This window comes from Musca domestica, unplaced genomic scaffold, assembly GCF_030504385.1.
Source record: "Musca domestica strain aabys unplaced genomic scaffold, Musca_domestica.polishedcontigs.V.1.1 1117, whole genome shotgun sequence".
Classification (NCBI taxonomy): Eukaryota; Metazoa; Arthropoda; class Insecta; order Diptera; family Muscidae; genus Musca; species Musca domestica.
Window position 1 is genome coordinate 55080 of NW_026712139.1, and position 13575 is coordinate 68654.

At 33.1% G+C, this 13575-nt stretch overlaps 1 protein-coding gene across 2 annotated transcripts; it reads right to left on the reverse strand.

Moving 5' to 3' along the window:
- Positions 1 to 3372: 3372 nt before the first annotated feature.
- Positions 3373 to 13302, reverse strand: LOC101901265 (apical junction component 1 homolog). Of its 2 annotated transcripts, none has more exons than XM_059132158.1 (2): positions 13001 to 13302; positions 3373 to 5093 (listed from the first exon to the last, which is right to left on the reverse strand). In XM_059132158.1, exon 2 carries the CDS (start codon positions 5059 to 5061, stop codon positions 3598 to 3600), a length of 1464 nt encoding a protein of 487 aa, XP_058988141.1. In that variant the 5' UTR covers positions 5062 to 5093; positions 13001 to 13302; the 3' UTR covers positions 3373 to 3597. The 2 variants fall into 2 exon arrangements, with proteins under 2 accessions (XP_058988141.1, XP_058988140.1); XM_059132157.1 differs by having other exon boundaries at positions 12991 to 13302.
- Positions 13303 to 13575: the final 273 nt, after the last annotated feature.

Consider the following 13575-nt stretch of genomic DNA (forward strand, 5'->3'; position numbering starts at 1 on the left):
CAAGTCTGAATGGAATCGGATGTTAATTTCGCGTTTTATGAGCTTCTTGGATATTCAAAATTTTAAGACCTTTATGGGGGAGGTACCAGAAGGAGTGCGCCAATATATCCCATCTTCACAGCAGATCTTGTGTTAGTGGAAATAAAAGGATGTGTGAAATTTGAAGACAATCGGTTACTTATTTCGGATTTTATGCTCGATTTGGTCATTCAAAATTTCGACCCTTTGTGGGGGAGGTACCAGAAGGAATGGTCCGATACATTCGATCTTCACAGTAGATCTTGTGTTGGCAGAAATAGCAGGATGTGTGAAATTTGAAGACAATCGGTTGCTTATTTCGGATTTTGTGCTCGTTTTGGTTATTCAAAATTTTGACCCCCTTGTAGGGGAGGTACCAGAAGGAATGGTCCGATCTCCCCCATCTTCACAACAGATCTTGTGTTGATAGAAATATTGAGATGTACCAAGTCTGAATGGAATCGGATGCTTATTTTGGATTTTATGCTCGTTTTGGTTATTCAAAATTTTGACCACGTTGTGGGGGAGGTACCAAAAGGAATGCCCCGATATTTTCCATCTTCACAGCAGATCTTGTGTTGGTAGAAATAATGGTATGTGTGAAATTTGAAGCCGATCGGACTCTTACTTTGCATTTTATATAAGTTATAATTATTCAAAATTTTGACCCTTTGTGGGGGAGGTACCAGAAGGCATAGTCCGATCTCTACCATCTTTATAACGGATCTTGTGTTGATCGAAATATTAAGATGTGACAAGTCTGAATGGAATCGGATGTTCATTTCGCGTTTTATGAACTTCTTAGTTATTCCAAATTTTGACCCCCTTGTGGGGTAGGTACCAGGGGGAATGCCCCGATAGATTCCATCTTCACAGCAGATCTTGTGTTTGTAGAAATATTGGGATGTGTGAAATTTGAAGAGAATCGGGTGGTTATTTCGAATTTTATGCACTATTGGTTATTCAAAATTTTGACCCCCTTGTGGGGGAGGTACCATAAGGAGTGCCCCGATATATGCCATCTTCACAGCAGATCTTGTGTTAGTAGAAATAATGGTATGTGTGAAATTTGAAGCCGATCGGACTCTTACTTTGCATTTTATAAGAGTTATAATTATTCAAAATTTTGACCCTTTGTGGGGGAGGTACCAGAAGGCATAGTCCGATCTCTACCATCTTTATAACAGATCTTGTGCTGATGGAAATATAGAGATGTGCCAAGTCTGAATGGAAACGGATGTTAATTTCGCGTTTTATGAGCTTCTTGGATATTCAGAATTTTAAGACCTTTATGGAGAAGGTACCAGAAGGAATGGTCCGATCTCTACCATCTTTATAACAGATCTTGTGCTGATGGAAATATAGAGATGTGCCAAGTCTGAAGAGAATCGGATGTTAATTTCGCGATTTATGAGCTTCTTGGGTATTCAAAATTTTGACCCCCTTGTGGGGGAGGTACCAGAAGGAATGCCCCGATATACTCCATCTTCACAGCAGATCTTGGGTTAACAAAAATATTAAGATGTGTGAAATTTGAAGAGAATCGGATGCTTATTTCGAATTATATGCCCGTTTTTGGTTATTCAAAATTTTGACCCTTTGTGGGGGAGGTACCAGAAGGAGAGCGCCGATATATTCCATATTCACACCAGATCTTAGGTTAGTAAAAATAATAGGAAGTGTGAAATTTGAAGCGAATCGGATGCTTATTTCGGATTATATGCTCGTTTTGGTTATTCAAAATGTTGACCATTTGTGGGGGCGGTATCAAAAGGAGTGGTCCGATCTCTACCATCTTTATAACAGATCTGGTGTTGATAAAAATATTGAGATGTAAGAAATCTGAATGTAATCGGATGATAATTTGGCGTTCTATGAGCTTCATGGATATTCAAAATTTTGTCCCTTTATGGGGGAGGTACCGGAAGGAATGGTCCGATCTCTACCATCTTCACAGGAGACCTTGGGTTAGTAGAAATAATGGGTTGTGTGAAATTTGAAAAGAAACGAATGTTTATTTCGGATTTTGTGCTCGTTTTGGTTATTCAAAATTTTGACCCTTTGTGGGGGAGGTACCAGAAGGAATGCTCCGATATATTCCATCTTCACAGCAGATCTTGTGTTAGTAGAAATAATCGGATGTGTGAAATTTGAAGAGAATCGGATGCTTATTTCGAATTATATGCCCGTTTTGGGTTATTCAAAATTTTGACCCTTTGTGGGGGAGGTACCGGAAAAAATGGTCCGATCTCTACCATCTTTATAACAGATCTTGTGCTGATGGAAATATAGAGATGTGCCAAGTCTGAATGGAAACGGATGTTAATTTCGCGTTTTATGAGCTTCTTGGATATTCAAAATTTTAAGACCTTTATGGAGAAGGTACCCGAAGGAATGGTCCGATACATTCCATCTTCACAGTAGATCTTGTGTTGGCAGAAATAGGAAGATGTGTGAAATTTTAAGAAAATCGGATGCTTATTTCGGATTTTATGTTCGGTTTGGTTATTCAAAATTTTGACCCTTTGTGGGGGAGGTACCAGAAGGAATGGTCCTATACATTCCATCTTCACAGCAGATCTTGGGTTAATAAAAATATTGCGATGTGTGAAATTTGAAGGCAATCGGACTCTTACATCGCATTTTATAAGATTTATAATTATTCAAAATTTTGACCCCTTGTGGGGGAGGTACCAGAAGATGTGAACCAAAATTGTCCATTTTCGCACCTGACCTAGAACTGATGCAAATATTAGGATTTGCAAAGTTGGAGCCAAATTGGATTATCCTTTCTCTTTCTGTGCAGTAAAATATTTTTTTGGAAAATTTCAACCTTTTGTGGGGGAGGTACCAGAAGGAGTGGGCCGATATGGCCCATCTTCGAACTTGAACTAATTTTGATAATAATATTGCAGTGTACCAAGTTTGGGAGGAATCGGATACTCCCTTCGATAGCTATCCTCAGCATCAGCCAGACCGACAGACAGACAAGACAGATTTGGTCCAAAGAGATCTAGGGTCTAAAACCGTCACTTCGATGAGGCCGTATCAAATGATATAAACCATCTCTAGCCACATGGCTGAGGGTATAAAAGGTGTAGTTCAGACTTCCTTTTTAATTTTTTCTAGAGGTATTGAAAGTGAAAAAGGCTAAGAAAATGTAGATGGCGTTAGTCAGTTGTGGTTGTGTGTGAGAGAGAGAGAGAGAGAAAGAGGAACTTGTTGTCTGAAATACAGATGGAGTTAAATGGTTGATGTTTTTGTGTGAGAAATAGAGGTTGTTGATGTTCCGCAAAGAGTTTAAGCTTAATTTAGACACTCTAGGAGTAATTGCCCCCCTGCACTTGAGAATCCCCCATTTTCTTCCCCCCTCTCAAATATCCCTGCTGTTGCACCTCACATCCTTGTGCTCTCCAAACTAATGCTCTCCGTTGATGTACCCACCACAACTATTCCCGCTATGGAAGAAATCATTTGCGGTGAAGAGTTACGACTGCGATTAGCGTGTCCGCCGCCACCACCACTACTACCATTTGAGCTAGTTTTCCTATGACCATGACTACGTTGTGATGATTTTAATCAACTTGCATTGGGCGCCATACTGGTACGTGTCAACATTTCATTATCCTCCAATTGGCTAATGGCCGTGGGTGAGCCGACATCAATGGTCGTCACCCGATTGCCACCATCTGCCATTGAGGGTAGCTTTATGATTTCCGTATCCGATTGCACTGGCATTATAATGCACACAAAGTTCTGGCCCGTCTGCGAATCGCGGGGATGCAACGTGACCGGATTGATTTTTTCCGTCTGACCCTCGGTGTAGGATTGGAAACGTTGAAATATTTCCGGGTAGTGTTTACGCAAAATGACACCACGTCTCGAGAGGATGTCTAGGATGTTGGAAAGGACCATTTCCCGTTGGGCTGTGGAGTTACGCAGCTGGGGGTTAAAGGTTAGGATGAGGACTTCAGTTGTGGGTTCAGGCACCGCAACCATGGTTACGGGCTGTTGCAACACCCCCATGGGTTGGTGTTCCAGTTCGGCGAGCACTGTTTTGCATAGCTTCAATTTGGCACAACGTGAAACCAATTGGCGTTCCCAGCGCACCGGAGCCTGGCCGACACTGGGCGCCTCCGAGACCACACATACCGCCACATAGACCAGCATCTTGGAATCGGGCCTATATTCTGTGCTGAGTTTCAGCAACTCCGAATACAGCTCCAGGCCCATTTCGGCCGGCATCAGATCCGGCCAACGGACATACGAGGCCTCACCCATACACTGGAAACCGTTCTTGATGAAACCCTCAGCCGATTCGGGCGAACGAAAGAGAATACGCACCACACCCCGACCCTGCGACAGGAAGCCTTTGCGCGCCAACAGACTCAAATGGCGCAGCGAATCGCTGTCATCCTTGCAGGAGGCTAACACTTGGCGGCACAGATTTGAGACACGGGAGTGGAGACACGCTTTACGATGCTTCTCCCAATGGGCTCGGCGACATTCACGCGAACAATATAGATAGGTACAATTGTGGCATGACTTGTAATACTTTTTGGCGTCGAGGGGCGTGGCAGTGCGATCGCACTTCGTATTTCGGCACTTGACCTGCAGCTCACCAGAGGCGGTGTTGGCGGTGGCTGCGCTGCGATTATTCGACTCTGAGGAGTCACCGAGCGAAACGCGCCGGGGTGGCAGGAACGTGGAGAGGCTGCCATTTGCTGCTGCTGCAGCTGCATTTCCCCCAGCCGCCGACGTATGGGTGTGGGTGAGGGTGGTGATAGTATCACTGGCATATGCCTTATTGGCATTTGGAGTCTGATGTTGGAACTTCTGCTCGAGTTGGTGTTGATGATGCTGCTGCTGCTGCTGTTGTTGCTGCAGCTGTTGTTGTTGCTTTTGCTGCTTCGTTGGCGCATCTCCTTCACTGCGGCGCCGCAAACGTTGTTGGTCCTCCTTGGAGATATCCAATAAAGTGGAGTTTGAATCTTGTTGTTGTTGTTGCTGACCTTGTTGTTGTTGTTGCAGTTTTTGGGTCATATATTGTTTATGATCATTAACTGTAGCGCCGCCTAAATTTCAATTTTTTTTAAAAAGGGGAAAAGAGGAGGAAAAACAAAATAAAAAAAATTCAATTAATTTTTATTCGACACAAAATCTAATTTAAAATTAAATTTTCATTCATTACAACATCTACACAACATCAAGCATTCCTTAGCTATTTTTTGGATTTTTTCTTATTTTGTTTTCTAATTTTTAAAAATTTATTTTTTTTTTTCTCTCAAAACAACATTTAACACAACATGCTTTTTGCACATTCCTAACTCTCATGGATGCAGAAAAAAATTTATCAACAAAAAATTGTATTTTTTTTCTCAAAATACACAAAAAAAAAAAAAATCAAGCTGACATTTACATACAGGGACATTGGTAAGCTTGAGAGTTGTTTTTCTCAGTGTATGTTTTTTTTTTGGTTCTTTTTGATTTTTTGGAAGAGTTAATTTTTAATTTTTTAGAAATTTTTAAAATTAGGGTTGCCACTTTGATCGAATATTTTGTTGATGAAAAAAATTGGTCGGCTTTTTTTTTCTTTAAAAATTTCTGATATACATAATATTAATAATACAGAACTGACTGTCTAAGAAAACTATAATTTGTAGGATTTTTTTAAATCAGGGTTGCCACTTTGGTCGTTTTTTTTCTGTAGATGAAAAAAATTGGTCGATTTTTTTTCGTTGAAAAATTACTAATTTTATGCAATATTTTGATTTGGCGAAGAAAGGTTTTAATTTTGGACGGAACTTTGTTGGTGAAAAAATTGGTCGATTTTTTTTTCTTTTAAGCCATATTATGACATATCGCTTGTCTTAGTACAAAAATTTGGTCGGTTTTTTTCTTCCAAAATTATTATATTAATATTGACTAAATAAGCTATCTAAAAAAATCTATTAATTTTACGAAATTTTTTAATTTAGGGCTGCCACATTGGTCGAATATTTTTTTTGATGAAAAAAATTGTCCGTTTCTTTTTTTCTTTAAAAAAATCATGATATACATAACATAAATAATACACAAGTATTTATACTGTCTAAGAAAACTATGAATTGTAGGAAACTTTTTTAAATTAGGGTTGCCACGTTGGTCGTTTTTTCTGTTGATGAAAAAAAAATGGTCGGTTTCTTTTTTCTTAAAAAAATGATAATTCTATGGAATTTTTTGATTTGTGTTGCCATTTCGGTCGGAAGCTAAATGGTGAAAAAATGGTCGTTTTATTCTCTAAAAAATTACGCATTGTAAACCATATTATGACATTTTAATCGCTGGTCTTTAATTTTTTTTTTTTTTTTTTCATTTTAAATTACTCTTTTTTTACAATTTAATGAATTGAATGAAACATTTTCTGTCTAAAAAAATTTGGTCGGTTTTTTCTTCGAAAATTATTATATTAATAATACAAAATTAATTAGACTGTCTAAGAAAACCATGAACTGTAAAGAGTTTTTAGGGTTGCCACTTTGGTCGTGATTTCTGTTGAAGAAAAAATTTTGGTCGGTTTTTCTTTCTTTAAAAAATTAATAATTCTATGGAACTTTTTGATTTGGGGCGGGAAATTTATTCGTGAAAAATTTGTCTTTTTTTTTAATTATGCATTTTAAACAACAAGATGACAGTTTAATCGCCGGTCTGGCATTTTTTTGTAATTTTTGGTAAAAAAAAATTAGTCTTTGTTTTTTCTTCAAAAAGCTTTTGAATCCATTTTCGGTATTGTATATCGTTGTTATTTTCTGTTGATTAATGATTTTATGAAATTATTTGATTTGACGCATAAAGGTTGCCATTTTGTCCGGAACTTTTTTGGTGTAAAAATTGGTCGGTTTTTTTTTTCTTTCAAAATTATGCATTTTAAGCCATATTATGACATATTTATCGCTGGTCTTTTAATGCTTTCATTGCAAATGACTCATGTTTTTGAAATTTCATGACTATTTCAATAAGGAATGCCATTATTGGGAAACATTGATGAAAAAATTGGTCGTTTTTTTTCTTAAAAAAAAAAATAAATTATGATATATATAATATAAATAATGCACAAGTGTTTAGACTGTCTAAAAAAACTATGATTTGTAGGAATTTTTTAAATTAGAGTTGCCACTTTGGTAACTTTTTCTGTTGATGAAAAAAAAATTGGTCGGTTTTTTCGTTAAAAAATTAATAATTCTATAAAATGTATTGTTTTGGCGAATTAAATTGGTCAGTTTTTTGAAAAGAATTGGTCAGTTTTTTCGTCCAAAATTGTGCAAATGACTCAGTTTTTTTGCAATTTAACGACAAGGGTTGCCATCATAGGTAAATATTTTCGGTAAAAAACGGTCGTTTTATTTTTTTTTTCGAAAATTAAGTATTTTAATATTTTTTATAATTTTATAAAAAAAAAATATTTGGCGAATTAGGGTCGGATTGGTGAAAAAATTGGTCGGTTTTTTTTCTTTCAAGATTATGCATTCTAAATCATATTATGGCATTTTAATTGTTGCTCTATTATTTTTTGATTTCAAATGACTAATTTTTGCAATTTAGTGAATTTTTCAACAAGGGTTGCCGTTTTTGTTAAACATTTGCGATAAAAAAGGGGTCGGTTTGTTTTGTTTTTCTTCGAAAAATTAATCATTTTAAACCATTTTCAATATCGTCGTATTTTTTGTTGATCAATAATTATATGCAATTTTTGATTTGGTCAATTAGGGTTGCCATTTTGGCCGAAACTTTTTTGGTGAAGAAATTGGTCGATTTTTTTTCTTTCAAAATTATGCATTTTAAACCGTATGATAACATTTTTTTCGCTGGTCTTTTAATTTTTTCATTGCAATCGACTTATGTTTTTGCAATTTAATGACTTTTTCAGTAAGGGTTGCCATTGTCGGCAAACATTATCGGTAAAAAAATTGATCGGCTCGTTTATTCTTCGCAAAATTTAAAAATGGTTTAAAATTATTTTATAATTTTTTGCCGAATTAGGGTTGCCATTTTGGCCGAAACTATTTTGGTGAAGAAATTGGTCGGTTTTTTTTCAAAATTATGCATTTTAAAGCATATTATGACATTTCTATCGCTGGTCTTTTAATTTTTTCATTGCAATCGACTCTTGGTTTTGCAATTTAATGACTTTTTCAATAAGGGTTGCCATTGTTGGCAAACATTATCGGTAAAACAAAAATTTGGTCGGCTCGTTTATTCTTCGCAAAATTTAAAAATGGCTTAAAATCATTTTATAATTTTTTGCAGTTTATTGCCGAATTAGGGTTGCCATTTTGGCCGGAACTTTTTTGGTGAAAAAAATGGTCGGTTTTTTTCTTTCAAAATTACTAATTTCTAACCATATTATGACGTTTTAATCGCTGGTCTTTAAATTTTTTCATTTCAAATGACTCCTTTTTTTGCAATTTAATGACTTCTTGAACTAGTGTTGCCATAATTGGTACACATTTTAGTATAAAAAAAAATTGTTAGTTTTTTTCGAAAATAAAGCATTTTTATAATTTTATGCAATTTTTTGATTTTGCCGAATTATGGTTGCCATTTTTGTCGGAACTTTGTTTGGTGAAAAAATTGGTCGGTTGTTTTTTCTTTCAAAACTATGAATTTTAAACAATATTATGACATTTTAACAAAATAGTATGCTCATATTTTCTGTTGATGAAAAACATGTGTTTTTTTCTTTAAAAATTAAAAATTTTGAAAAAAAAATTAGTTTTTTTCCTTACAAAATTTAATCGCTGGTCTTTTAATTTGTTCATTTGACTTATTTTTTTGGCATTTTTATGACTTTTTAAAAAAGGGTTGCCATTATTGGTAAAAATTCGTGGTAAAAAATTTGGTCGCTTTGTTCCTTTTTCGAAAATTTAAGCATTTTAAACCGTTTTTATAATTTATACAATTTTTTGATTTGGCGAATAAGGGTTGCCAGAATTTTATTTGCAAAAAATGGTCGGCTTTTTTCTTTCAAAATTATGCATTTTAAATCATATGATGACATTTTATCGCTGGTTTTCAAATGACTCATTTTTTCTATTCAATGATCATTCACCGGAATGGTTTCAAATTTCGTATTTGATATTCGGAATCGGTACAACAGCTCATGGCTGGTCCAAGTCTCATGTAGCTCCGATATAACGGCTTTCTTTTAAGCGGCATTTTGCGACGGATTTTTTTTTTAATTTTCAAATTCCTTCCAAATTGTGGAGGATATTAGAAGTTCGACTCGGGGGAACTTAGCTGTTTTTTTACTTATTTACTACTTACAGAGACATTTTTATATGAGTAACTTTCCCTAGCATTTGGTAGAAAAAATCCACGAGATTTTTACTTGTTAAAAATATTTTCTGAAGATCCATCGCTACTTGTGGATTTAAAAAAATATTTTTTTTTTGACTTTTTGCAGGTCGTTAATTTTCAAAAACATTTTTCGTAAACTATTGTTCTTTGGAAATGTTCAAGGAAATATTTCCAGGAACTATCACCGCTCGGTCAGTTCCTAAAAAATATTTTTCAATATCTATTATCGCTGGATAATATTTAAATAAATAATATTTTCTCAAAAACCTATATTGAAAAGGTAGACAAATTCTGATTGTGATATAACAGATTCTAGATTTTTGAAAATAGATCGAAAGACCTATCAGTGCTCGTGGGCTTTTAAAAAAAATATTTTCTCAAGTCTTATCACAAGTCATGGATTTTTTATATATATTTTCCAGGACTTATCATAACTCGTGGAATTTTACAAAATACTTTTTGGACCTATCAAGGATTGTGGATTTGTAAAAATATTTTTCAATACTTCTTGGCTTTTTAAAAGGTATTTTCTAAGACTTATTATACGTATATATATTTTAAACGGCTATCGCCTCTCTTAGATTTTTTTAAAATTTTAGATTTTTTTTAAATATTTTTTCAAGACATATCACCGGTAGTGGGGTTTTAAATTTATTTATATATTTTTTAAAAAAATTCCAGGACCTATCACAACTTGTGATTTTTTTAATTTTTTTTTTTACATTCTCTTTTTCATTAAATATTTTTCAGCGCCGAACACCAGTTAGCTTTTAGAATTTAAAAAAAAAATATTTTCAGAACTTGATATATCACAACAAATATCGCCGCTGTTGGATTTTGTCCGTGCATATATTTTTTAGAAATAGGTCACAGCTAGTGGATTTTTTATTTAAATATTTTAGACTTATAGATTTTTCAAAAATATTGTTTCAGTACCCATCACCGGTAGTGGATTTTTAAATGTATTTATTGTTTCACATCCATTACTAATCGTTATATTTTTAATATTTTTTAAACAGCTTGTGAATTTTCAAAAAATATTTTTTTTCAACGCAGATCAGCATCTGGTATTTTTAAAAACAAAATTTAAAGCTTATTGCCGCTTTTGGATTTTTTAAAAATATTTTCGCATGACCCATCACATCTCGTGGATTTTTAAGAATATCCAGGACCCAGAGCTCGTGGGTTTTTCTTTAATATTTTTTCCAGCACCGCAACTCGTGGAATTAAAAAAAAATATTTTTTCGCAACTCGTGGAATTAAAAAAAAATATTTCGCTGGACACATCACTGCTCTCGGAATTTAAAAAAAAATATTTCGCTGGACAAATCATTGCTCTTGGAATTTTTAAAAATATTTTCTCAAGAACTATCACAACTCGTGGAATTTTTAAAAATATTTTTAGGACCTATTACAGATCGTGGATTTTTAAAAATACTTTACAAGATTTATGACCGTTTTTCGTCTTTTTTTAATATTTTCCAGGACCAATAAAATTTGGGAAATTTTGATGAAATATTTTCCAGGACCAAAAAATAAAAATAAAATAAGTTTTCACAGGACCTAATGTGGATGTTTTTGAAATATTTCCAGGACCTATCGTAGGTGATAGATTTTATTGCAAAATAATTTCTAAGACCTATAGAATATCGTGGAATTTAAAAAAAATAAAAAAAAGATATTTCTTGCGGAATTTAAAAAAATATTTTGTAGGACCTATCACAGCTAGTAGTTTTAAAAAAATTTTTGCCAGGACCTATCAAAGCTCGTAGATATTTTTTTAAATATTTACCAGGACGTATGAAGGTAGTAGATTTTTTACAAAAAAAAAAAAAAAAAAAAAATCATGACCTATCGGAGGTCGTGAAAAAATATTAACCAAAACCCATCGCATGTTGTACATTTTTTATAAAAAATTTTATAACTTGTCGATTTTTAAAAAAAATATTTTTCAGAATCTTTCACAGATTGTGATTTTTTTTTTAATATTTTCTAGAATCTATTTTTTTAAATATTTTCCAGGACCTATATTGCGTTTATTAAAAATGTTTTTCAGGAACAATCACAATTTGTGGAATTTTAAGAAATATTTTTTCAAGACCTATCATATTTTTACAAAAAATTTCACAGCTCGTGGATTTTTTTAATATTTTCCAGGATCTATCGCATGGCGTAGATTTTTTATAAAAAAATTTTCCAGACCTGTAGCAGGTCGGTTAATTGAAAAAAAATATTTCGCAGGACCTATTAAAACTCGTAGATTTGTAAGAATATTTTCTCAAACCCTATCATATCTTTCCTCTTTTTTACAAAATATTTTCAGACCTATCGCAGGTCGGGTAATTTAAAAAAAATATATTCACAAGACTTATCACATTTTGTGGATTTGTTAGAAAAATTTTCTCAAGAGCTATCTCTACTACTATTCGTGTTTTTTTGTTAAATATTTTCAATACCTGCCACATCTCGTGGATTTTTTAAAAAAATATTTTCAAGACCTATTACAGATCGTGGATTCTTTAAATAACATTGTCCAGGACATATCAGAGCTCGTGTTTTTTTAAATATTTTCCATTTTTTATTATTTAATTTTTTAAAAACCTATCATCGTTCGTAGATTTTTTAAAAATATTATCCAGGACCTATTACAACTCGTGATGTTATTTTTAATATTTTGTTAAAAATTGTTTTTTTTTAATTATTTGATTTTTAGATTTTTATTTCGATTTTTAGATATTTAATTTAATTTTTTTAATATTTTTTCAGCACCGATCACCAGCCGAGAATTTTTTAAGAATTTTAATTTCAACACCTATCGTGCTCTTGATTTTTTTATAAAATATACTTTTTTCCGTGGATTTTTTTAAAATATTTGGCAGAACCTCTCAAATCTCGTGAATTTTTTAAAAAATATTTTCCCCATGCCTAACACATTTTTTTATTTGGAAGACAGGGTGGCGTATGCTTCACGTCAGTAGTTATACGTACCGAAGTACTTTCTAATTTTATCCGATTGTTACTAAATTTGTACTATTTTTTTAATTTACTATAAATATAATTCATAAGCCATATTATGGGATATATATGCATAAATAAAAGGATTAAATATTTTACAATTATTTATAGACATTTTCCAAATACAATAATAAAAAAAACAAGGACATATACATAACACAAGGGATATGTAGCAACAAAATGTAATACGATTGATTTAATTAAAGAAATTTTGAAAAAAAAAATTAAATTTCCAATGAAAACTCTCACAATGGGGGAGAGAGAATATGAAAATTTCTTTTTACAGAGTTGCCATATTTTTTGCAATTTTAAAAAAATGTCACCTTGTGAGAGTTATCATTGACTACTAATTTTTTGTATGTAATGATGATATATATGTATATAAATAAATATATATTAACAATATATATTTTGTGTTTATGTATAAAAAATATTTTTTTTTGTTCCCACTCATGTTCTCTTTTTTTTGGTTTCCGTATAAAAAACAACTTCTTTTTTTTGTATGAAAAAACATTTAACAATATTTTTTGGCTTTCTGTTGTTAAGATTTTTTTTTTTGGTTTTGAAAACACGTTTCATATTTTCTTTTTTGCATTTTTTTGTTGTGGAACAAAAACTTACAGGTGCATACCTGTGCTGGACCTAGCAAATGCGTCACTGGCTAATGAGGATGAACCTGGTGGCTGGTGATTGCCTCCAATAATCTGTTGTGGCTGTTGTTGCTGCTGTTGCAGTTGTTGCTGAAGGTGGTGGTGTTGTTGTTGTTGTGGATGTGGGGTTAGTCCTAAAAGGGAGGCTAAAACATCTTCTAGCGATGCGTTACTCAGGGAACGTTCTGGTGCTAGTTGTTGTAGTTGTTGTCAAAAATTTTGTGGTTTTTTTTTCGCAATTGTTTTTTTTGTTTTGGTTTTGATTTCAAAAATTGTTGTGGTTGCAATTTTCCATTCATATTTGGGGCATTTGGAAGGAGGGTGGTGGGGGGATGGTTGGTTGTCAAACAAATAAAGCCATAAAAATAGTAAGGAAAACATTTTTTTAAGTTAGAAAAAATGAAGACAAATTTTTTTTTTGGGGATGGATGAAATTTTGGAAAAAAAAACATTTTTTGGAACAAAATACAAAAAAAATGAAAATTTATTATTTTTCAAAACTGATGTCCAAAAATTATTTTTTTGTGATATTTCAAAGTTCTATAAGCGTTAGTTT

Bases quoted from the DNA above. Each gene is read 5' to 3' on its own strand.
- LOC101901265 (XM_059132158.1), bottom strand. From the start codon at position 5,061: ATGACCCAAAAACTGCAACAACAACAACAAGGTCAGCAACAACAACAA.